At 47.1% G+C, this 25,241-nt stretch overlaps 1 protein-coding gene across 4 annotated transcripts; it reads left to right on the forward strand.

Moving 5' to 3' along the window:
* SAMHD1 (SAM and HD domain containing deoxynucleoside triphosphate triphosphohydrolase 1) lies at positions 1-25,051 on the forward strand. Of its 4 annotated transcripts, none has more exons than XM_050313844.1 (16): positions 1-403; positions 473-539; positions 6,070-6,142; positions 7,355-7,515; positions 9,710-9,825; positions 11,107-11,177; positions 12,082-12,237; positions 14,425-14,525; positions 14,628-14,736; positions 15,262-15,353; positions 17,230-17,345; positions 19,797-19,936; positions 20,759-20,848; positions 22,034-22,138; positions 22,502-22,639; positions 23,784-25,051. In XM_050313844.1, the coding sequence occupies exons 1-16, from the start codon at positions 1-3 to the stop codon at positions 23,904-23,906; spliced, it is 2,061 nt and encodes a 686-aa protein (XP_050169801.1). In that variant the 3' UTR covers positions 23,907-25,051. The 4 variants fall into 4 exon arrangements, 2 of the variants coding, with proteins under 2 accessions (XP_050169801.1, XP_050169802.1); XM_050313845.1 differs by having other exon boundaries at positions 23,712-23,857; XR_007628764.1 differs by lacking the exon at positions 23,784-25,051 and having other exon boundaries at positions 20,759-20,868.
* The last annotated feature ends 190 nt before the right edge of the window (positions 25,052-25,241 follow it).

Here is a 25,241-nt window from a genome sequence, read left to right on the forward strand (position 1 = left end):
ATGGGGAGCCCGGCGGGCGCTCCCGCCAAACGCGCGCGGAGCGAGGGGACCCCCGGCCCCGACCCCCGGGACACCGACCCCCGGGACACCGAGCGCGGGGACCCCCGGCTCTGGGACACCGAGCGCGGGGACCCCCGGGACACCGACCGGGGGGACACCGACCGGGGGGACCCCCGGGACACCGACCCCCGGGACACCGAGCGCGGGGACCCCCGGCTCTGGGACACCGAGCGCGGGGACCCCCGGGACACCGACCGGGGGGACACCGACCGGGGGGACCCCCGGGACACCGACCCCCGGGACACCGAGCGCGGGGACCCCCGGCTCTGGGACACCGAGCGGCTCTGCCAGCACCTCGCCCGCTGCGGCGTGGGCAACCCCAGCCTGCTGCGCCGCTTCCGAGGTACGGCCCGCCGGGGCGGGGGCCGGGCGGGGGCCGGGCCGGGGCGCTGACCCTTCTCTTGCCCCGCAGAGAGCGGAGTCACCGGGAGGATGCTGCTGGAGCTGCCGGCCTGCGCCCCCGAGGTCACCCGCGTCTGGTGAGAGCCGCCCGCGCGGGGTGGGGCGGTGGCACAGCCCGAGGCTGGGCCCTGCCGGGCCCGGGAGCCGCTGAGCGCGGGCCCTGCCCGAGGGGAGCGGCTGCGGCACAAACATCGACCCGCTCGGCTGTGCGGGCAGGGGCGGTTGGGGTTGGGGTTAGGGGTTAGGGTTTGGGTTAGGGGTTGGGGGTTAGGGTTAGGGATTAGGGTTGGGGTTAGGGGTTAGGGTTGGAGTTGGGGTTGGGGTTAGGGGTTAGGGATTAGGGTTAGTGGAGGCAGAGTGGTCAGTGGGGCTGATCCCAGACCCTCCGGAGCAGTTCCTGTTTCCTGCTGATCCCAGAACAGTCCCGGCCACCGCGGAGACTCTCACTGCCCAGTAAGCATGGGAAAACTAAACTCCCGATCTATTAAAAACACTTTAATAAAAATCCCCTCGCTAGCACAGTGACCTTTTGAGTGTTGCTGGGACCACCAATGTGAACTCCAGGTGTGTTGAGGAGAACTTTCTTCTCAGCCTGAAGTTGCTGCTGCTCCGAGCCCAGAAGGACAGCAGCAGCAATGTTTTCCAGAGCAGGAGTGTTTACCAGCAATGTTTGCTGCTTAGGGGTCACCTATCTCCCTGGGACAAAAGCTGGCATTGACAGGTCGACCTTGCAGCAGGTGCTGGCACTTTGCCCTCTGTTGTGCCTCTGCAAAAGAGGTTTTGGTGTCCTGGCAGAACAGGGGCCTGTGGGCTGGTGGCCAAGGCCGTGGGCACCGTGAGCCACCACAGCCCTGGGCTGTGTGGAGTGGAGCCTGGCACAGTCTCGCTGCCAGCTCGGGAGCCGTCACCTGCTGTGGGCACAGGGGCACTGGGTGCTGTCCTAGGGTGTGGAAAGCATTGTTCCCAGCAGTGAGGGAATGACTGGTCTCAAAACTTTGGTAATCTGTCTGGTGGTGAACATGCTTTCTTGCTTTTCTGGAACAGGAGAGAATATGGATGTGTCAGAAGGGCCCCTCTGCCCCTTCTCTGCCTCACTAGGGTCCTCTCTTGCTCCCGCCTCCAGGGATGTGAGTTTGTTTGCTCACCACATACTTCCTGGTGCTTTTTAATCTTGAATATCTTTTCTTTACTCCTTTGCTAACCTTGTTTATGCTGTTTCCTCCAAATTTGTCTCAAGACACACCAAAGAGCTCAGGCTCTTTGCTGATGTTGTGGTCGGTGGCCCTGAGGCAGATTGGGGTGTGTTATCTGGCTGGTGCACACAAGTGCAGAGCTGTGCTTTCTGCTGGGGGTTTGAGGACTTTGGTGTGCAGGTTGGCTCCTTGGCTGAAAACTCATCATTGCTCACGCTGTGCTGGAGATGAGGGGCCCCGTCTCTGTTCTCTTGAGACATCTCCCTGCGTGGGAAGGGAAGGGCGGGGTGTCTGGGCGTGGATATCTATAGGGAAGGAGAAGCTGGTGTGATCCAAGGGGACAAGGCAGAAGGGCTGTGCTTTGGAGGAGGTAAGATGTGTAGGAGTCATTAGGGTATTTCTGGTTTCTCTTTTTTTGGATGAAGGGTTCTAACTGCAGCTGTTTGAAGTGTGCAGATAGGCGTGGTGTGGTGTCGTGGAAGGCAGATGAAGGCTTTTATTTCTGAAGTAGCAGGTAATTGTCTGAAGTGACAAGCAGGTGTCTAATTTCTGTTTAGGACTTACCAGGAGGCTGGTTGCTTCCAGCACCTCCCTGGCTGGCTGAGCATCAGGTGCCCATCCAGACACACCGGCCACGGGCAGTTCCGGGGGAGTCAGAGCCTTGGGTCTCTCTGTCGCTGCTGAGCGTGGGCAGCAGGAGGGGGTAGCCAGGAGTCCCTCAGCGTGGGACACTGGCAGTGGGGGCACAGGATGTGAAGAGCTTTCGGTGTAGAGAGTGGATGGTGCTGGGGTTACGAAATGATGTGCTTGTGGGTTTTCTTCTGTGAGATCTGACATCTTAGTTCTCTTATGCTGAAATTTTTGAGAAGCAGATGAGAAATTGCTCAAGCCTACTGATTTTCATAAACATATCAACTTGGCACTAAAGAATTATCCCTTTGCTGTCCACTGCACACTGTGTCCTGCAGGAACTTTGGTAATTTCTCTGTGACAGGCCAGCAATGAATGCATGTCTTTAGTTCCCTGTGTTCCTGGATGTTCAGTGGGGAGAGCTCAGGCCTGGAGGCAGCACCTTGGGTTTCCCGTGCACTCTCGTGTTCCTGGCAGTGGATGTTTGTGTGGCGTGCAGCGTGCTGAATGTGGATGATGGATGGGGCTCTCAGGCTGACCTCTCTGGAAAGGTGAGGTTCCTAGTGGGCGCAGGAAAGGGATTTTCTCGTCCTTGTCAGCCATGGCATGAGGAAGGAGGAAGGGTTTGGGCAAAGCAGGGAGGGGAGTGGATGAGGAATTGTGAGTTCTCACCATTTCTAAGCAGCCAGCAGTAGTGCTGCTTTGGCTGTTGGAAGAACTCTGCCTGCAGAGCCCTGGAACACCACAGTACTGACACAGCATCTGTGTGTCGAGGCCTGACTATGTAGACTGCAGGTCTCTGGTGCGACATCCAGGTGATTGTTCACACCAGGACTGCACTGACAGTGAGCTTTGTCGTTGTGAGGCTGAACCGAAACTGAGTTTGTGTTCCTGGAGGCAGGGCAGGACAGTAAGACATGCACTGATGTGGGACATTAGGTGGGGACTTCCCAGCCTCCCTTATCAGGCCTTTTCCTTCTGCTGGTCTCTCAGCCCTTGCAGCTCTGACCCGTACTCTTTGTGGACAGTGTCTGTAGGGGTGGTTTTATATCAGCTGCACTGTCAGTAGTACAGAGTGTCCATTCTCTGTTGTTCCTGGACTTGCAGTCAGTGGTAGGTTCTCAAGATGGTAGCTGCCCATGCACCTCTCTTCTTATGTTCCTGGCTATTTTTCAGTTTTCTCCTTGCTCCTGAATTTTTGTGGCATTTGGAAGATCGCCAGGTGCTCCAAACCAAGAGGCTGTGCCCTGAGTGCAGCAGTGCAGAGCCTCACTTTGTGCCAGGTGCTGCTTTGCACTGCCTCACTGTCTCAAAACTGTCATCAAGTCCTACCTGTGTACTTTGTGTGACTCAGAGTATCTTTTTGGGCCATTGTTACCTGTTTGGGCATTGTTACCACCATGTTTGCTGCTACTGCTGTAGTTCTTGCAGCATTACAGCTCATTCAGAACCACTCTTGTGATGTTTGCTCTCCTGTCCTGAATTTGGGTGGGGTAGAGTTAATTTTCTTCCCAGAAGCTGGTCCAGTGCTGTGTTTGGGATTTAGTGTGATATCAGTGTTGGTAACACCCTGACGTTTGAGGTGGTGCTCAGTCAGTTGGTGCTTACTCCAAGTCAAGGACTTTTCAGTGTCCTGTGCTCTTGCCACTGAGGGGGGGAGCATGGCCAGGAGAGCCAACCCGAACTGGCCAGCGGGATGTTCTGTACCACAAAACCTCCTGCCCAGTGTAGAAAAAGGGTGGTAATGGTGGGGTGTCCGAGAGCTGCTGGTCACTGCTGGGGGATGGGCTGGGCATGGATCAGAGGGGTGATGAGTGACTGATGGGCATCACTGGCAGCACTTCTCTTGGGTTTTGTTTCTCTCTCTCCCCTTCTCATTAATATTAGTAGTAGCAGTAATATCAGTGTATTTACTTTATTTCAATTATTAAGCTGTTCTTATGTCAACCCACGGGTTTTAGCTTTTCCTGATTCTCCTCGCCATCCCACTGGGAACGGTGAGCGGCTGCTTGGGACTGAGTTCCCAGCTGGGATTAAACCATGACAGTCTTCTTAGTGCCCAGCCTGGAGCACAAAGGGTTGAGATAACTGATCTGACCAGAGCATGTTAAAACAAAGTTGTTACAAGCATTTGATATATTAGTTTAGTAGTTGCTGGTCACAGTGTTGATTTATTTGCTCTCAGAATTGTGCTTGTTCTCTGACTCGTATCATGGAACACAGACTGGTGTGAGCACCACCAGTGGTTCTTTTCATCTTGGAATCATAGAATTGTATAAGTTGGAAGGGACCTTAAAGCTCATCTTGTTCCAACTTCCTGCCATGGGCAAGGACACCTTCCACTAGCCCAGGCTGCTCCAGCCCTGTCCAACCTGGCCTTGCACACTTCCAGGGATGGGGCAGCCACAGCTTCTCTGGGCAACTTGTGCCAGGGCCTCCCCACCTTCACAGGGAGGAATTTATTCCCAATATCCCATCTAACCCTGCCCTCTGGCAGTTTAAAACCATTGTCCCCTGTCCTGAAACTATCTGCCCATATAAAAAGTCTCTCTCCCTCCTTTTTATAAGTCCCCTTAAGGTACTGGAAGGCCATAATGAGGTCTCCCTGTAGCCTTCTCTTCTCCAGGCTGAACAGCCCCAGCTCTCTCAACCTGTGTCCATAGGAGAAGTGCTCCAGCTAAAGGCTTGTGACAGTCTGAGCAGCAGCTGCTGCCCAAGAGCTCCCTGTATGGAAAGGAACACAAGCAGTTAAGACAAACACTGCTCACCAACAAACATCATATGCCTTTAATATTTTATGGGTTGTGAATTATTAAATTATTTGGGTGAGAATATGTAGTGCATCAAGCAATGTTTTTTGCTAATAGTTGACATTTTATAGTCTTGCTTTCTGTGAAAGCACTGAAAGACTGATGTGAAACCAATGTCGGGATGGTTCACTGCTGGAAAGAAAGGACAAATTGTATTTCCTCATGATGGTGTTTGCTGTCGTACTGAGTGAAACCATGTAGCTCAAGGGCAAGGCTTGCAGACAGAGTTACTAAAAGTAGGTGTGATAACATGTTAACTCTCCCTCCGAACTCGTCCTGCCTGTGCTCTTAGACTGCTGTGGCTACAGCAGGGTACCTGTGTGTTGTGAAGGGGACCTTTAGTAATTTATTAAAAATGACAGCAAAATATCTTTGCAAAATAGAAGAATGAGTTCTCAACAAAATTAGAAGATGTTTTAAACTGCAGTGGTTTTGGTGTTGGAGTTGAAATTAATTTGTGTAAAATTCAAGTTAGTTTGGCAGAATTAAACTTTCCATACAGAGTTGAAACTAACTGAAAGAAATTTTTATAAAAATCGTTTACTGGGACTTTGACATTTTTAGTTTAAGGAAGTTTTCAACCTTAAAAAATATCAGTTATTCAGGCACTACATGTTACCATTTCCATAAATTTAAAAGACTTGTCTCCAGATGTGACTTAAAACAAATTTTTTCATCAGTTTTACATCACCATTTCATGGTGGTTTTATTTCTCAGTTCTGTATAAGTGGGAGAAGTACTTACACTGCTTTACAGCAATGACTTCTGTAGCTATTTGTTCTCTTCCTTCTATACTTGACTTTAGAAGGATAAATGCTTTCAGTAATTTTCTGGAAAAGTTAGTCTTGAGCCCATGGAAGAGTCAATGAATATCAGAGTAATATGAACTTGCACAGGTAATACCATATATACTACAAACTGTAAAGGGAAATGTGTTGCAAACTTTGTTCTCAGTGTCCTTTTTTCCCTTCTAGCTGCCCAGCTGAGCGCCTGGAAGTGCTGGCCTGCCTGAAGCGGCTGCCTCAGCAGCACATGGATGTGATGAAGGTACCCCCACTCTGTGCTGGGAGGACACCACGGCCAGGTCCTGCCTTCCCTCCCCTTGGCCAGTGGCTGCCAGCTGGTGCCTTTGCACAGCAGCAAACTCCAAGCCCTTCGTCGTGGTGGTCTGTGAAAAACCACATTAACCAGCAGAATTGTTAAATCATCAGCTGGGAGCTTTATATGGGCACCTGGAGGTTGTGAGGGATTGAATGAGCAGAAGAGCTGTTTGACACGTGTTGAGAAGCTCCCCTTTCACAGCCCTCTGTGTGGAGCCTCCCCTTGGTTTCTTTTATTAGTTTTGCCCCAGGCCTGGGTTGACAGACTCCTCCTCGCTTCCAGTGTTTGTGGTGTCCAGCTGTTTCTCCCAGTGGTGTATGTTGGTTTAACTGGGGCCAGGGCTGCGCATTCTGTAGTAATCTGCACATTTGCTAGGGCCCTCCCAGCTCAGTGACCAAGGGTAGGGAGCACAGGAAAACTTTATTTGCTGCAGTATTTTACCAAGATAGGTGTGTGATGGAATGGTTTTACCTGCTGGTTGAAGGATTAAATGTGTTTACCTTCTCTGCTGTAGTTACTGCGATGTCTCTTAAAATGTGTGCTTATCAGGGAGTACTTATTTCATATTTCAGTTATCTTGCATTTTGTTTTATGAGAAAGGTAACGTCATCCTTTCCACTCAGCAAAATTTCATTTGAAATCATGAACAATGTCAAAGCTTTTCACTGGATATCTCAGACACGCATCGCCTTGGTTGGAATAGCAGATTAATAAAGACAGCGGTTTTCACAAGTGTTAAGGTTTGGCATTGCACAGGTGCAGATAACATTTTTAGGGATTTTGACTTTAATTCCCTTTCTATGTGAAATAGGCAGCTTTATCTTTTTTAATGTCAAGCTCTGAAATAAACGAGGATGCCCTGTGCCTTGAAAAGGCCAGGTTGGATGGGGCTTGGAGCAACCTGGTCTAGTGGAAAATGTCCCTGCCCATAGCAGGGAGTTGGAACAAGATGATCTTTAAGATCCCTTTCAACCCCGGCCATTCTATGATTCTGTGATAGATCTTGGTGTAGGGTTGGCAGTACATGGCAGTTCTACAGAAGATGAACAACCTCTCCCACCAAATACTTGACCATTCTGGATATCCTTTACCTTGCTGCCTGTTTCTTTTCAAAGCCAAATGTTACATGTTAATTACACTATTTTTTGGCTTTCGTAGGTTTTTAACGATCCTATTCATGGGCACATTGAAATACATCCCCTGCTTGTCCGTATCATCGACACCCCTCAGTTCCAGCGCCTCCGGTACATCAAGCAGCTGGGTGGCACTTACTTTGTGTTTCCAGGAGCCTCTCACAACCGCTTTGAACACTCCATCGGGTAAGGAGGTGGTTCTGGCACGTGCCTCTCTTGCATTTGGATTGCCCTGAGTTTGGCTCCACTGCTGTGGAGAGCCAGCCAAGGGGCACTGGTGGAAACTGCTGTGGTGGCAGTTTTGGTCTCATAAATGTTTCTGGATATCCCATGTGATTATGGGCTGTTCCCTGGAACTTCCTTTAATAAAGACAGATAAAGAAACTTACGAGATCGATCGGTGTAAGGTTTATCCCCATCCTTTTTTATCCTAAGAATAATGTTAATTTATGACTGTGAGTGCTTTATGTTACCCCAGTCAAAATTTTAAGTTTTAAAACTTAAACCTAGTAAGGGTACTGGGGCTGCTCTCACCTATCATGCCCACCCAGACACATTTTCTCGAGGTTTAAATACATTATAACATCTGAGACTCCCACCCAAAGTCCTGCCCAATTCAGGACAGAAGATGCTCCTCCTCCTCCTTCATCCCGCTGTCTTTCCATGGAGCAGGGCTGCCATCTGGTGTCCTTAGTCTGGCTGGAGTTTGAGGAGTGGGCTGTCTGCCTTCCTCCACAGGGGTCATCACCGAGGTCTTCCTCGTGTCCTGTGGGCAACCCAGTCCACATTGGCAAATTCCTGATCAGGTGTGATTAATTTCTGCTGACCTCTGGTCTTCTGTCTGGTTGTTCTAAGTCCTTACTAAGGCATTTCATTTATCATAGGTTAAAGGTAATCTGAGACTCCTCTTAGCTTAAACAATTCCTTATTGATTTTGCTTCTCTAGAAAAACAATTTCTTACTGAGTTTTCTGAAGTGTGGGGGCCTCCTAAACTATTTCCTCCAGGTGCAGATTCAGCTGTTTTCTAATTTTCTCAGGTTTTCATCTTCATTTCTCTGACACTAAACTAAACATAGATTAAAGCAAAACCAACTTACAATTACAAAGTCCAAGGGAATACAAATTCCTTAGTTATTTAGCTCTTTACAAAGGCCAGGAGACCACAAAAATTCCTAAGTGAACTGAGGTAGAGGTATAGCTTTCCTTCAATTCTTAGAGTATTGCTAGGTCATTCACACTCCACTGAGAAGCTGATTAATGACAAATTTAAGCTTGTTTTAAGGGTATATCCCAAGGTGCAGATAAATTAAGCTGGTCAGTGGTTTTTATTCAAGTGATCTGGCCAGCCTAAAGTTGGATTTGTAGTGCTGAAATATTGTGGGATAAGTCTGGCTTACTTATAATAAGATGTAAATGGCTGTTGCAAAAGAGTCAAATCCATGAGGCAGGCTGGACTGATTGCATGTGGTACTCCCGAAAAGACAGAAATATGGTTGAATATAAAGTGTCCACAACAGAAGTCTGAAAATTCCAGTATATCAGCAAACCTAATATCAGCGACCTTCTCTTTTGAAGAGTTCTTTTGACCTATAGAGTCAAATTTAGGACATTTGTTCTCAATTTGTGTGTAATTTCGAAAGTTTCTATGGTGTCAGAATAGAAGAAGTGAATTTTATATGCTTATTTTTCTAGTAGAAAAAACACCAAACAGTGAAATTTCATCTAATAAAAGATATTACCTTGTTGTAGAAAACCTTGTTTTGCTTTAAACTGTTCTTCAAGGGGGACTGCTTGGGCAAGTAGAAAAGGAAGTTTGTGTAGAGCTTGTAAACAGTTTATGGGAGGGAGTATGTGCCTTATGTTTGCTCCTGCTTGTTTTGTGTCATGAGAAAAGAGGGTCCCATTGAATGAAATCAAATGCCAAATCTAAAATAATTGAAAGGAAGAGAAATAATTGTCATGAACTACTGTTAAAGTGGCAGTTTGAAAGAAGAATAAATGCTTTGGTGACTCTTGTGGACCTTTGCAATTGCCCTGACTGGAATTCAAGGATTCCTGTAAGTTGAGATCCACACTGTCAGTGATGCACTGCTGTTCCCTTACACAGCTGCTCCGGGGTTGTGTGCTATGAAATACTGTAGGATGCTTTTGTCTCTTGGGCCTGGTGCCCCATGCTTTTTTACTTTCAGATGTATTACTGATGCTTAAAACTCTACTACAGGGAATAGTTTGTTTCTGTGATTCAGATCAGGGTTTGGATATTTGTTGTATGGTTCCTCTCAGACAAGGGCTTAATTGAGCAAAATAGGATAGGGGAACTGCTCTTTTTCTGTTCAGCCTAAACCACTGCTGTGTTCCCTTTTCTTTCTCCTGCATCAGGGTTGGTTACCTAGCAGGGTGTCTGGTTCGTATGCTGAAGGACAGACAACCAGAACTGGATATAACCCAGCGAGACATCCTCTGTGTGGAAATCGCTGGGCTTTGCCACGATTTGGGTAAGGAATACCTGACATGGCTTGTTGCTCTTCGAAAGCTGACCAGGATGAAAAGCTGGCTGTGAGATCAGAACTGTGACCTGTTTTGGGCTGTTCAGTGCATGGCCATCTTCCAAGATAGGTTTTATCTGTTCTGTTTGGTCTGGAGTACTTCTGTGGAGACAGTTCCACTTGGTGAATCTGTAGCCACTCTTAGCTAGTGTTTTGTCTTGTTTCCAAATGGTGTTAGAGTTCTGCCCTCAATGGCTAAAGTGTCCACTTCCTTCTGTGATTTACTCAGGTCTCTTAAAACCTCTCAGAATAAAAATTAGTGGCCTTTTCAAAAATCATTACAGTTATTTTATAACTACCTGTTTTCTTCAGAGCTGACACAGAGTTCTCAGTGTTGTGGGTGCAGTCACAGGCTGGAGGGAAGGGACCTGGACAGGCCAACAGGTTCAACAAGGCCAAGGGCATGCTCCTGCTCCTGAACTGGGGCAATCCCAAGCACAAATACAGGCTGGGAGGAGAGTGGATTGAGAGCAGCCCTGAGGAGATGGACATGGGGGGGCTGATGGATGAGAGGCTGGACAGGACCACTGACACGGGCACTCAGAAACCCCCTGTGTCCTGGGCTCGTCCCAGCACCGTGGGCAGCAGGACAAGGAAGAGGATTCTGCCCCTCTGCTCTGCTCAGATGAGACCCCACCTACAGAGCTGCCTCCAGCTCTGGGTCCCCCAGGGTCACAAGGATGGGGAGCTGCTGGAGCGAGTCCAGAGGAGGCCGTGTAGATGCTCTGAGGGCTGGAGCCCCTCTGCTCTGGGGACAGGCTGGGAATGCTGAGCCTGTTCACCTGGAGAAGAGAAGGCTCTGGAGAGGCCTTGGAGCACCTAAAAGGGTCTCAAAGAGAGTTGGAGAGGGATTTTGGACAAGGGCCTGGAGTGATAGGACAAGAGGAGAAGGCTTCACACTTCTAGAGGCAGCGTTAGGTGTGATATTGGGAAGAAATTGTTCCCTGTGAGGGTGGTGAGGCCCTGGCACAGGTGAAGCTGTGACTACCCCATCCCTGGAAGTGTTTGAGGCCAGGTTGGATGGGGGTTGGAGCAACAGGTCGAGTGGCAGTTATTCCTGCCCATGGCAGGGGGTGAAATTAGATGATTTTTTAAGGTCCCTTCCAACCCAAATCAGTCTAGGTTCCTAGATCAAGTCAAATACAAGAGAATTCAGATCCTTCACTTGCTCAGAAAATCTTTGTTCACAGCCATGTCTCAGAATAAACCTGTGTAATATTTATTTTTAAGGTCATGGACCATTTTCACACATGTTTGATGGGAGATTTATTCCAATGACTCGTCCAGATTTGAAGTGGAAGGTAGGCTTTTCGCTTTTAAAGTAAAAATACAAACCTCAGAGTTTTGGAGGCAAAATAATTACTCTGTAAAGAGTGCCATTGCTTATGAGACTGTGGTAATCACTTGGCTTTACTTTATTGCATCATTTTGTTGGCTTAATTGAAAACCAGAGTGCTGTCTCCCAATCTTGGGATGACTTCCTTGTCTTCAGCTGTGTGTCTGGGGAACGTCAGCTCCCTCAGCACAGCCAGGTGGAGCTTTACTGGCAATGCAGAAAAAGTGAGGACAGATGTGTGTCACCCCCATCTCTGCCCTAGAAGTGCCCGTGCTCTTGGACTGCTGTGTGCTTCTGTGAGATCTGTGTGTGGATGCCTGCATTTCTCTCCTGCATGTGTCACCTGGCTGACACAGAAGTGCCCATAGTGTGACTCTGAAGAGGCAGAATTTGTTAGGACTGCAATGATCATTTTTAGCCAGCATTATACCTTAAAATGCATATTGAGAGCTTTCTGTAGAATGTATTTTACAGATGCAAAAGACCAACTGGCAGCCTCCTTTCTGGTTTAATATTTTAGCTCAAGACTATTCAATACAGTGCTTAGAATTCAAACTTCCAGAAATTTTGAGCAGAGTTCAAAACAGCAGAATTATTTTGTATTTTATCGTTTTAACTGCCTTACTGCTGTTTGTGAAAATTCAAAATTAACAGCTATCTGCTGAAGAGTGTGTTTCTGGACTCCATAGGCTGGGTGATTTCCTGTTTTGTTTAATGCAAGATAAGTAGAAAATCACCCAGGTACTGCACTTTCACACCAGCCTGCCCATGTGCCCTGCCAGGCAGTGCTGCTGTTTGGGACAAAGCTGTGACACTGCAGGAAAGATGCCTAAACCATGTAATACAACATTTGGATGTTTTTTTCACAGCATGAAGCTGCTTCTGTTAAAATGTTTGAGCACCTGATAGCTTCCAATAAACTAGAAGAAGTCATGAAGTCATATGGCCTTGTCCTGGAAGAAGATATGCTCTTTATCAAGGAACAAATAGGAGGGCCTATAGATGAAACTGCTTGTGAGAAATCGGTGAGTCCGTGTACTGCTCCTGTGGTTATGCCAATAAATGTCTTAATTTTGCTGAAAGTAGATAATTTTGGCTTCTGCTATGTGTTATTTTTATCCCCATGAAATTCTGAGAATCCTGTCACAACTGGTGCTAGAGGAGTGTGGTGTTTATCTCTTACAGTGCTGGCAGGAGGTAGTGGCTTCACTGTGTTATGTCCTTACATCTCCCTGAGAATTCTTAACCGAAAGTCTTCAGATTAGAGAAGAGCTCTGGAAGGTTATTTGTATTTAGTAAACCTAACTGGTGATTGGGATCCACTCAAGGGTATGGAAAGAGCTGGCAGAAGTGCTCACCAAGGCACTCTTTAACATTTACCAGTAGTCCCAGGTAGTCCCAGTCGACTGGAAGCTAGCAAATGTGACACCATCTACAAGAAGAAGGGTGAGAAGGATGATCCAGGGAGCTACAGGCCTGTCAGCCTGACCTTGGTGCTGAGGAAGGTTATGGAGCAGACTGTGTTGAGTGCCATTGTGCAGCACATACAGGACAACAGGAATCAGGCTCAGCCAGCCTGGGTTTAGGAGAGGCAGGTCCTGCTCTACTGAAGGGTAGGAAGGCTCTACAGAGGGATCTGGACATGGTGAGCTGATGAACCTCATACAATTGGCCTTGGCCCAACAAGCCAAGTGTTGGGTCCTGCACTTGGTCACAGCAATCCCATGGAATGCTCCAGCCTTGGGGAAGTGGCTGGGCAGAAAATGACCTGAGGGTGCTGGTCCACGTGAGCTGTCAGTGTGCCCAGGTGGCCAAGGAGTCCAGTGGCAGCCTGGCTTGTATCAGCCACTGTGTGGCCAGCAGGACGAGGGGCAGTGACCATCCTCCTGTGCTGGGCACTGCTGAAGCCACAACTCAAATTCTGTGTTCAGTTCTGGGCCCTTCACTTCAAGAAAGACATTGAGGGGCTGGAGTGTGTCCAGAGAAGGGCAGTGGAGCTGAGGAAGGATCTGAAGCACGAGTCTGATGAGGAGCCAGCTGAGGGAGCTGGAGGGGCTCAGCCTGGAGAAAAGGAGGCCCTGAGGCTCCCTCAGTCTGCATAACAAAAGTGAGCAATCAGAAGCATGGCCCAAGTGCCAAGAGCCACATCACTTTGGTGACAGCAGCCAAATTCTTGGATTAATTGCAGTACATAGAGGCAGGGATAAGACTCGAAGAAATGAGTTGCCTGAAGAGACAAGGAAGAAGAGATGGTGATTGCTAATCATTGCGACTCCATGAAAGACTCAAGTCCTCTCTCCTTGCTTTATACTTTACAGCTGTTGTCACCTCTTCAAGGACACCCATTCAGTTGCCACCAGAAAGAATTAAGAGCTGGTGGCAGCCGAAGTCAGTGGGAGATCTGTCAGGACAGTCTGTTACTAATCAGAAATTGTATGTTGTCCCAAACGAATAACCCGCAAATGTTCACACTTGCCTGTTATTTTCTGCTGCAGGAGTGGGTAGTTCTGCCCATGTGTACTCCAGCAATCCAATGGCAAGCACAGAGAACTTGGCAGAATGAAATTCAGTCTGAGATCTTACAGGACGAGGATATTCATTTACAAAATCTGCGGCTTGATTTTTACCCCCTTGGGCTCATATGCACACAAATCTTGCGACCTCCCACAGCCACTGACCTCGTGCCAGGTTCTTACCCCATGCCTGGTTTTCCTTGTTTGGATTCCACGCCTGTTTTCCAGCAGGATACCAGGAAAAATGTATCTAAATAAGTGTTTTAAAACTCTGTTCTATAAAGTTGTATAGTTGATTGCAGAAGACTGCAAGACAGTGACATGTTTGCAGGTCTAGCTAATTCCCTGAGGATTAAATGATTCCAACCTTTTCCCCTCTTTGTTGCTATGTTGTGGTTTTTTTGGCATTTCAAAGCTGCAGACTTTGTTTTAGTAGAATGGACAATGAAATAATTGCATTCAAGAGTTTAATTCTTGCTCAGATCCTGAGAAGACAGTTGCTTAAGCCCTAGTTCTGGATTTCTAATGCCTGACAGCTTCTGGGAGCTCTTTTCTTATCTTTGTGTACTTTGCTACCCCAGTGTTGGGTGTTTATCACAGGCAAAGTCAAACTATATTCCCACTGTCTTACAAAAACTGTTTTGACGTTGTTTGCACACTTTAATTTCTTATTCTTTTTCTTCCTGGCTCCCCTGTTAGTGGCCCTACCGTGGTCGACCGAAGGAGAAAAGTTTCCTCTATGAGATAGTAGCTAACAAAAAGAATGGCATTGACGTTGACAAGTGGGATTATTTTGCAAGGTACAAATCTTACAGTTTTTATTATGAATTTCTGCTGTAAAAATGCTACCGTGTGTACAGAGACGATCATGTAGTTAAAGGCTCTCTGTGGAATATTTTTAGGGATTGCCATCACCTGGGGATCCCGAATAATTTTGATTATAAGCGATTGCTTGTCTTCACTCGGGTCTGTGAAGTGAAAAACCAGAAGCACATCTGTACCCGGGACAAGGTAAGGGAGTGTGGGAGCCGAGGGACGCTCAGGAGCACTGAGAGCACACGGGGATGGGGGAAGCTGCACCCAGGGGCTGAGGGGCCTGGGGGGGTGCCCAGAGCTTCTGCAGCCCAAGAGAGGAAGAAGTTGCTGCTCTGAAAGCTTTTCCCAAAGTGGTGGTTGGAGGGAGGGAGGGACAGGGAAGCCACCTCTTCGTGGCAGGTCCTTTCAGGGGAGACTCTATGGACCTGTCAGCTCTGCATGATCCTGCTCCAGGTCTCCTGAGCAAGAGGTGGCTTTGGTGAGGGGCTGCTGAAGGAGCGGCAGGTCCTGTTCTCTGCCTGGGCTCCCTGGGGTTGCTGCCAGCGCTCTGCTCTCCCCCAGGGGCCTGAGGTCTCCTTCAAAATGTGTAAATTGGGAATAAAAATCATCCTGCTCTATGCTGCAAATGGAAGGAGACAACTCGATTGATTGATTGATTGTTTCAGTTTTCCAAGTAAGACAGTGTCAAAAGTAAAAGCGGATTGGGTTTTTTTGATTCAGGAAGTTGGAAATTTGTATGAAATGTTCCACACCCGGAATTGCCTGCACCGGAGAGCATACCAGCACAAGACTGGCAACATCATTGAACTAATGCAAGTATATTTTCCTCTTTTTGAATTCCATTTGTTTTTAAATTCTTGAAACAATCCACATCCATTTGGAATATTAAGATAATCAATAAGGTGTGACATAGAATAGAAGCAAATTCTTGTGGAAAGACTTAATGCTTAGGGTATCGTAGGGTCTGTGATTAAAAAACAAAAACAGAGTAGGACAAAAACATCCTTCTACAGGAAATTAAATCAGAGGAAAATTACTAAAGCCCTGAAGAAGCACCAGACCAGGGTGTTGTGATGGTTTGGAGTTGGCTCCCTGCCAAATGCATAAAGACTCAGTAGCAGCCTCCCCCTTTCCCTCCCTTCTTCCCCCAGGGCAAAGGAAAAAAATTATGCAAATTGAAGAACCTGAAAAAATCCAGCTAGTTATATAAAAAAATATATATTTGATGTATATTACAGTTAAGATGCTATGTACACAGCAAAAAGGAATCCAAACACCCCCCGAAGGGATAGGGAAAGGGGAAAGGGAACAAAAGGAGACAAAGAAGGGACACCGAGCGGATATACGCAATCAAACCCGAGAATTAGTAAAGTAACTAGTAAAACAAATCTCACCACGTCCCTTAGAAAAAAGCAGGATTGGCACACACGGCCAGCACTCTGCTATCCTCCACGTGGCAGGCCAGCGGTCGCTGCAGGCCTCAGCCTTAGATAAGCGAGACTAACGCAAGGACCCACTGTTCCTGTACTCCGCTGGAAGAGAAGAGAGAGAAGGCCTCTCTTCCCTTCTTATTTATACCCCGATTTACGTAAAAATTGTATGGAATACTAGGAACACTGCCTCTTCCTTGGTTACAAACTGGTAACCAAGGAAGGCCTAGATTAAACCCACCTCAGGTGTGTTTAAGCCATTTTAACTGCTGACAGCTGAGGTCAAATCTTTATCTGCAAGTTAGAGACCAGTTAGCTCAAACTGGAGCAAGGTTACTAGCAGAGTAAGGTAATAACCAGGCTTATGTAGTTCAGCTGAGGCCTGACTTTGTGTTTATGTAATGCATGAGTTGTTTGGGACCAACTCAGCTGGCTGCCTGCTGTTGTACCTATCTTGTTGACGTCTACAGAATTTTTCCTGTAACATTATTCTTTTTACTTTTCTTGAAAATGGTATATTTTCATTAGGATCTTGTCTGCCAGCATTAGAAGAAAGGAACATTAAGAATTACACAGTACAGGAGTGACTGGGACTGTTTTCATTTTATAAACTTTAGCCCTGGTTTAAGGATCCTCTAAAACTCAGACTAAAAATGCTCAGGTTTGACAGTAACTAAATATGACGAGTAAAACATATTTAGAAATTTAGTCCTTGGTGTCCCATAATTATAACAGCCTTTCCAAAAGAATGTCCAAGCTGGAAAAGACAGTGAAGCACAGGGAACTCTGGAAGAATTCGATTTTTAGAACACAGTTTGTTCCCACCTGAAAACACCCTGTTTGTGATGCTTTCCCTTTGGCAGTGCTTTGGCTGGTGGAGCGAGGTGTCTGTACAGGGATGTGCCTGTGTGTGGGGCAGCCTCGCTGCAGCTGAGTGGCCATGTCACTGTCCCACAGGGTTCTGCAATTGGGTCAGCAGTGTTAAACTCAGTCTGAAGCAGAACAGAGTGAATTTGCTCATTCTTCTAAAGGTTATGGTCTGATCTGAACCTGTTCTCAGTAAATCTCTGTTGAAATGTGCGATGACAGCATGGAAACAGGAGATGTTGCAGTGTGAGCAGCATCTGCTGTGTGCTGGGGATGCAGTTTTGTTTATTTTCCGTTTTTTAACATACTCATTTGTTTCTCTTTTGACTCTTGAGCCGTAAGGTGTTTCAAAACAATGTTATCCTGAAGTCTTAATTTTGTCTCAAACTAGGATTACAGAAGCCTTTCAAAAAGCAGACAAATATTTTGAAATAAGAGGCTCTGGAGGAAAAGTGTATCGGATTTCTACAGCAATGGAGGACATGGAAGCCTACACTAAGCTAACTGGTATGAGATCTCAACATTCTTTTTTGTAAAGTAAAAGAACCTGAGTACCTGTTAAAATGCTGGGTTTATAGCTTTTTTGCACAGAAGGTGAGGCAGGCATGGGCCATCCTGTACCTGTGCTCTCATATCTTGCTGGGAGAGCAAGATCTTCTGGTTTAAATTACTTCCATGTCGAGAGAGAAGCAGCAACTTTACATTCTGCATACGTTCAAACTTACCAGTGTTGTCAGAAGGTCCTGCCTGTGCCCTGAGTTTGTTGCACTTGTCACAGGTGGGATATAAGTCAGCTCTGATACAACATCCAGCTCTGTCAGGCAGAGCAGTACCGGATGTGTGTTGTGGTGTGAAGCTGTTCCCAAGGGCTCCTCTGGGGTCTGATTTGATTTGCTTGAGACATTGCTGCCCTACCTGCCCTTCCTGGCCTGTGCTGTGAGGCCACCAGTGCTCCTCTGGTTGGTGTTGAGAGGTGTGGGAGAGGAGGCCAGCGTGGGCAGGCTGACCCTGCTGCCCTGGGGTGTGGGGATGGCTCAGGGTAGAGGATGCTGCAGGCCCTGCTCAGGAGTGCTCTGAGTGCTCCTGAGTAGTGGCAGCTCTTGTAGCACCTGTCAGCTACAGCTCATGAGGACTCCCAAGGCAACTTCCCTGAGGTTCCGTCATCTGGCCTTGGCTGGCCAACAGAGAGACTCACGACCTTCTGTCTTTGGTCCATGGACAAGGTGACAGAGCCTGAAGGCACTGTTGCAAAGGATCCTGTGTGTCTTAGCCTTTGTCATGCTAAAGGCCTTCTGCTGGCAGTTCTTTATCTGCCACAGCCATCTGCAGCCTGACCAGGGCCTTGTTGTACTGAGGTGAGGAGCTGCATATCCCCTCTGTCACTGCACACCTCTGCCCAGGGCAGGAGAAGGGGCTGGCTTTAAGGGGCAGTAGCTGTTGGAGAGCGTGAATTGTAGTGCTGGGCTGTGGAAGGCTGGGGAGAAAGGACAGGACTGAGATGAAGTTCTTCATGGGCTAGGATCTGTTCCTGTGGGCTCGCTGGTCTGTAAGATCAGCTGTGCTGGCAGGTCAGCACCAGGGTCCCGCTGTAACTACCTGCTTACCTGCAGTACCTGGTGAGGAGAACAGTTCAGGGCAAGGAGACCAGGACTATGCCCTGTCTGTCACAGCAAGCAGCTGCATGCAGGAGTGTCCTGTTCAGCCAGGAGGGTTGAACAGCAAGGAGAGTGATGTGAGGAATGTGCCAACACCAGATGTAACAGTGGACCACAGAGGACGAGTATGTTCTCCTCCTCTTAAACCAAGGCACTTCCTTTCCTTCTTCTAGTGGTTGCACCCTGGGGGCTCCTGAGATGCTTGTTTCAGCAGTCCATGGTGAGTGATGCTCCTGTGAAACTGTCCACTTAGCTTGTGGAGCTTTGCAAATGATGAACCTCTATGAGGTGCTGCAGCAAAAAGCTCCTTAGCTTTTTTCCATGATGGGTGAAGAACCACTGTTGGTTTTTAATGTGTTGGCTCCTGATTTGGCAGTAGATCATAGTTGTAGTGACGTCTGAGACAGCAAATTGTTCCTTGTCACTACTGCTTTTGCACAGCAGAGATGTTCATGGGCCTCTTACTTCTCCTGCATTATCTGTGCTCTCTCTGAAGAGACCTTGTCTGTGGTTCCTCGTGGAGAAGTTTGGTTGACCTGGCCCAGGAAAACAATCCTCACTTGAAGGTGTTTTGGTCCATGGCTCACAGGGTGCTTCTGCTGGGAGCTCCCTTGGCCGGTGTCAGCTCCAGGCGGGTGTTGCTGGGCTGTGCTTGCAGCGTGTGTCGAGGCTGCCCGGGTGTTCCTGGCCAGGGAATGTGAACAGCCACGGAGCAGTGTGGTGGTTGTGACAAGCCAGCAGCATCCTGGCAGCAGCAGTCTCTGGGACAGCCAGAAATAACCTTCCTGCTGAGAAGCCACATCAAAAGAAACCTCTGTCTCAGTGCTCGGATTGATGGTGGGAAAGTCACTGTGTGTGTTACTGTCATGTGGAGACATGAGGGGGGACTTTGATGCTGGCATCCAAAGTCTGAGAAACTCTGAAACTTTAATGGCAGGTCTTTATTGTTTTACAAGACAGAGTATCCGAGTCCTGACCCACTCAGTGCTCAGGTTTAGGATATTCTGCTGAACAAGACTGACTCATTAAGAAGAGAAAGTAACTTCCAATGAAATAACAAAATGTATTGCAAGGGTGAGAATTGAGCTAGTTTTTCCTCCAACAACCATTGTGAATCTGATGATAATTAAGATGATATTGTGACTTTTCATTGTCAGACTTAGTTCAGTCATTCCCTGAAAATACCTTTACTGAACCAGCAGGAGCAGTTTTTCTTGTTGCCTTAACCTTTGTCCCTGTACGTGCATTTTGCTGTGACACTGGATTGTAAAATGCTTAACAAAAATCAATGCAACTTTGGCAGACAGTATCTACCTGGAAATTCTGCACTCGAGTCATCCCGAACTGGAGGAGGCACGAGAAATTTTGCGTAAAATAGAACGACGTGAATTATACAAGTTTTTAGGAGAGACTCGACCTGAAACAAAGAAGGAAATTGTAGAGGTAATGTCCTTCAGTGGAAGGTTCTGAATTCTGTCCCTGTAAAAATGTTCTCAAAATTGCTGACCGTCCATTTTTCTCTATCTCCATCACACGGTGCTCCTCTGCTTGGCCCAGGTGTCAGCAGGGAATATTCCTTTGTGTCCAAAACCAAACAAACCCCCCTTTGTGGGTTTCAGCTTTCAAGTCACCATCCCCTCCAAAGTTTGCATAGGAGCTCACTGCTTCTGGTCTTTTTGTGGGGTTTTTTGTGTTGGGGTTTTTTTATAGTGATCAATGACCTTACTGACCTTGTCTGTCTCTTGGGGGTTTTTTTTATATATTTCACTGTATAGATATAAAAACTTCATTAGAGAGTGAGATCCTGCCACCCTTCATTAAAAAAAAAAAAAAAAAAAAAAGAAAGTTCAGTAAAAACATTTAGTATTTAGTATTCAGCTTTGGAGAACTTAATTGCAAAAATGTTGTCTCAGTAAAACAGTTGGTTGAGGGCACTTATTTTCTGCTTTCACACTTCAGCATCCTGGACGTCTCACTCTTGCTGTCCCCCTGCCCCATTGTCAGTTGTTAAACTCTTCCTCCACAGGCTGGCAGAATTTCTGTCTTCTCAATTATATAAGCTTGGTTTGTTTCTAAAAACTGGTACAGAACTTGTGGCTAAGGCATACAGTGATTGGAACAACTGGAAAGCTGCAAGAACAGTCTGTCAAGCTGTGGGGAATTAAAAGCTTTAGTTTAGTGACATACTGTGTCGTGTGTTTGTTGCCTTCATCTAGACCTGAGAGTGCATAAATGTAATCTGAGTTCATCTTTTGTTTCTTGCAGAATAATGGCCTGGCAGAAAGTATTGCTAATTCTAAGCCAGAGAAGGATCCTCCAGACGTGGAGCTAAAGGCTGAGAACTTCATAGTGGATGTAAATACCTCTCAGAGCAGGTTCAAGTGAAAACTTCTCAATCACAGAGGGCCTTGTGTACCCTAGTGAAGACTGGAGACACATTGCAGTGCCTTTGTAGTGACAGAACAACCCCCCAGGGTGCCTCGTAGCTGCTGTCTTGGTTCAGCTTAAGGGTCTGAGCGCAACGAGCTTCCCTGGGGGAGGTTTGCTGCGGTGGGAGGGCCTGAGGCACAGGCAGTGGGCAGCCTCACCTCACTGGGCTGTCATCTGGGGACTGTTCCCAGTGCCAAATTTGTTCTCCTGTGACTGTCCTTGCTCTGAAAACGAGCAGTGAGGAATCCTGAGGGGTTTGGTACGTGGGTGTCAGTGGCAGCAGCCTGGGGACCACTGCTGTTGGCTACCAAGGCAGGTCACCTGCTGGCCCCAGTGGGAGGAAAACAGGCACAGTGGCTCAGGGCTTCTGGTGTTGCACCTGCAGGGCAGGCACTCCTGGGGTTTACTGCAGGAAGCACCTCGTGCCACAGCTCAGCCTGCAGTCAGCACTGGTGGGGAGGAGAGAGCCTGAGACACAGGAGAGAGAGCTATGTAGTGAACTGCAAGTATCCCTGGCTTAATCCCTTTGCTTGGTTAATTCTGGGCAGGGCTGGCCAATGTCCGTCCATGGAGTGCAGCACGAGTCGCTCCTAAAGCTCCCTTGCATGGAAGGTTCACTTCCCTGGAAATGGACCTTTAAAGTGTTTGCCTGGGCTTTCCTTGTCTCACAGACTGAAGTTGTGAAGAAGTGGGCACCTCCCTGCCGACCACTGAACTATGGTATACCAGGCAGATGTAAATAATAATGTCTAAACCTCGTGTTTATAGCTGTAAGCTCTGCTGCTGCCTCTGGAGGTTGTGTGTTTTGGGGAGGCCCAGGCTGGCAAGAGACCAGTCCTGGTCCAGTGTTGGGAACTGGAATGTTTCAGAGCTCAGCTGCGAGCTCTAAATGTGAATATTCACCTGGCAGCTTCAGAGCAAGAGGTGGTGGAAGTAAAGCTACAACATACAAATAAGTACGAGATTGTTTTGTTAAGTAATAATTTGTTAATTACACTCCTGTTTGATTGCTGTCGTTTTCAGGAGTATATAGTGCAGCCTTTTGTATTTATTGCGAGAAAACTAAAGACAAACATTAACAAATGCTGTTTTCTTTGTTTTACACACAAGGTTATCAACATGGATTATGGAATGAAAGAACAGAATCCCATTGATAAGGTTCACTTCTATTGCAAGGCTGATCCTTCCAAGGCAGTCAACATCAGTAAAGAACAGGTAGTGTCCTATTTTCCTCAGCTGGCTCCTGAAAAGCATCTTCACAGATAGTGAGGGGAGTGATTTACAGTCCTGCGTGGTTGTTCTTGCACAGGTTGTGAAGAGGTGGTGGAATCCATGGCCTTGCAGGTCTTCAGTGTGTGTTGTAGGATGACAATCTGGAATCCTGGCAGCCTTTGCACACGAACAGTATTTAACTGGAATAGACTGGGAGTTAGAAAAACACAATTGTTTTGGATGGAGCTCATGGGTTGTAGAGGGATGTTCTTACTGCTTTCCTTTTGTGTTCAGATGAAAAAACTGAAGTTCAGTGGACTCTCAATTCCAAAAAATACTAAAGCTTATTTCTGTTTTATTCCAAAGGTTTCAAAGTTTTTACCCATAACATTTACGGAGCAGGTTATCCGGGTTTATTACAAAAGTCAGGATCCACATACTATTTCAGCTGCAAAACAGTACTTCATTCAGTGGTGTATGCAGAATGAATGCACCAAACCACAGGTAACAAATTCACTCATTATTTTGCTTGTTTAGAGCTCTTCATCTTTGTCCATAAGCTTGCTTTTTCATTAATCGCTTTGACATTCAGGCCTTGGCTTTGTGGCACTGACCTAACTCCTGGTTTTATCATGGCTCCCATCTGGAGGTTCTTTGGTTTCACTGAAGCAGTGCTAGAGACACCTACAAGTGTCACAGAATCATGGAAAGGTTTGGGTTGGAGGGAGACCTTGAAGATCATCTGGTTCCAACCTCCCTGCTGTGGGCAGGGACACCTTCAACTAGACCAGGTTGCTCAGAGCTCCTTCCATCCTGGCCTTGGCTGTGGGGTGTCCTCAGGGGAAAGAGCTGCATCCTCTGATGTGAGACCCCCCAGAGGATGAGTGTCCTTACGTGCTGGAGCCCCAGCTCCAGGCATGAATAACTCTGTTTAGGGCTCATTCTTGTGTCATTCTTCTGGCATCTGTCTTTTCAGAGCAGCTAATTTCAGGGGGGCTTTTTACAAATGAATCAAGCAACAGACCTTTTGTCCTTGTAGAGTGTGGTTGTGTCCTGTAAGCGTATTCTTCTAGTTCAGTTCATCCATCCTGTAGGCCCTGGCATGTTGCAGAGCACAGCAAAGGGCTTCTCACCAGCTTATTTCCAAATTTGGAGAGCTTGTGGTCTGTGTTGGCAGTGCCTGAGCATAGATTAACATCTGTGTCTGACCAGGATGAGCCCTCCTGCCTCAGACCTGCTGTACCAACCCTGCCTGCTTTGGCCAGTGCAGGGCAGATCCCAGCACCCAGGGCGGGCTGATTGCAGCCCCCTAAATGAGGTGCTGTGGGGAAGTCAGAGGAGACACTTCAGTGATTCTGTTTGCTCAGGATACAGCCTGTTGGTCTACCAGGTTTGCTGCTAATAATTTAGGACGAGCTGGACTGCCAGTGGTAATGACTTCTCAGACAGGCACCAGAGGCCACCACTGACTACACCATTTTCCATCTCTGGGACACACAGTCAGCAGCGTTTGTTGATTTACTGCTTATTTACCAATCTACTGCTTCTGGGATCTTGTATTGATTTTTTCTATTAGGCCTGAGCTGCTTTTTCTCTACTTCAGAATGGAAAGCAAACATCATTGAAGTTTCCTGACTTTTGTTACTAGGATGGTGATGTTGTTGCCCCTCATCTGACTCCAATGAAGAGAACCTGGAATAATGTGAGAGATGATGAACACAGGAGAGCCTCAGAGCCCAGCTGCAAACAAAGGCTTCCTTTTCATGAGTAACATGTTTCTTTTTGGCACTCTTCAGTCTGCTTCCTCAGAAGATGAGCAAACCTGAGCAGCAACTCTTCTAAAAGCCATTTGGATGGACTGGGAGGATTCACGGAACAATGCAGAAATGCATTTACAATACAGTATGTTTTAATGTACATACTTAAACAAAGTGCATATTTTAAATAGACTTTTAAAAACCAACTTATTACAACAGAGTATACTCAGTTCTCGTTTATTTTAGAATGTATTGGCACTGTGTAGCAAGAGTAACTTTAAAAATTGCAATTCATTGTTACCACAAGTTTTTACTGTTCCATCTAGTCCTGATCCCTTCTTTAGCTGACTGTGCTGTGCACAAGCTAGCAGAAAAAATCCCAGCTCAGATTTGATGGGTTTTTTGGAGGATTGGGGTTTTTTTGGAATCTGGGGAAGAGAGGGATAAGTAAGCATCTGAAAACATAGTGAGGTAAAGAAGAAATAACCGAGGATGGCATGTTCAAGAATAGCAAAACAAATTTCCTTTTTAAAAAAAAAAAAAAAAATAGGGGAGAGGGAATGTTTTTTGATAATCAGATATTATTTTTCTGATGTTCAAAAAGCTGATGGAGATGCAGGACTTTTGCTATAAGAATGACCACAGTTTTTACTGAAGTAACAATGCATTGCAGTGCCATGCAGCCTTTTACTGTTTTATTGTGTATTTTAGATATACTGAATGTTATATTTTTACTGTCAGAACTGCAAAACCTGCTCAAAACCGTCCCCGGTGTGAGTGGTTGCAGGAGAGCTGAGCCGTCCAGCTGGGCACGGGTGGGCAGTGCCAGCCAAAGGCTCTGCCCCTCCTGCACCAAGTGACCTTCTTTGTGGATTACACTGTACTAGGCAGACAGGCCCTTCAGGAATCCCTCCATTCTTGGATCCCTGCCTTGTTCTCCTGATGGCTGTCCCTGTGTCGTTTTTCTCTCCCTCGCAGACCTGTGAGGGTTCTGACAGTTTTTCTGCACTGGCATCACTGGTGTGAATGTTGCTGGATGTCTGTCCCGTTGAACAAGTGACCGAGGAAGACCTTTCTCCTCTCATCTTTTACTCAGGTCTAAAGGAAGGCTGCTTTCATTAAATGAAACCTAAAAGCTCGAAAAAGTCTGCCCTCAGAACTAAGAACATGCAGAAAGGTTCAGTAATGCTCAGAAATGAGAACACGCTGTGGAGTTGTTATCTGGAATGGGGAGAGAAGCGCTGAGTGTTCAGTTTGGGCAGTCAGGGGTGGGTAGCCAGGGTAGGTTCTGAAAACTAACCCAGTGGGAAGGTGCTGTGCCCTTTTTATTTGGGGAACTGATGCCGTTA

Source organism: Myiozetetes cayanensis, unplaced genomic scaffold (genome assembly GCF_022539395.1).
Source record: "Myiozetetes cayanensis isolate MyiCay16 unplaced genomic scaffold, myiCay2020 scf19, whole genome shotgun sequence".
NCBI lineage: Eukaryota > Metazoa > Chordata > Aves > Passeriformes > Tyrannidae > Myiozetetes > Myiozetetes cayanensis.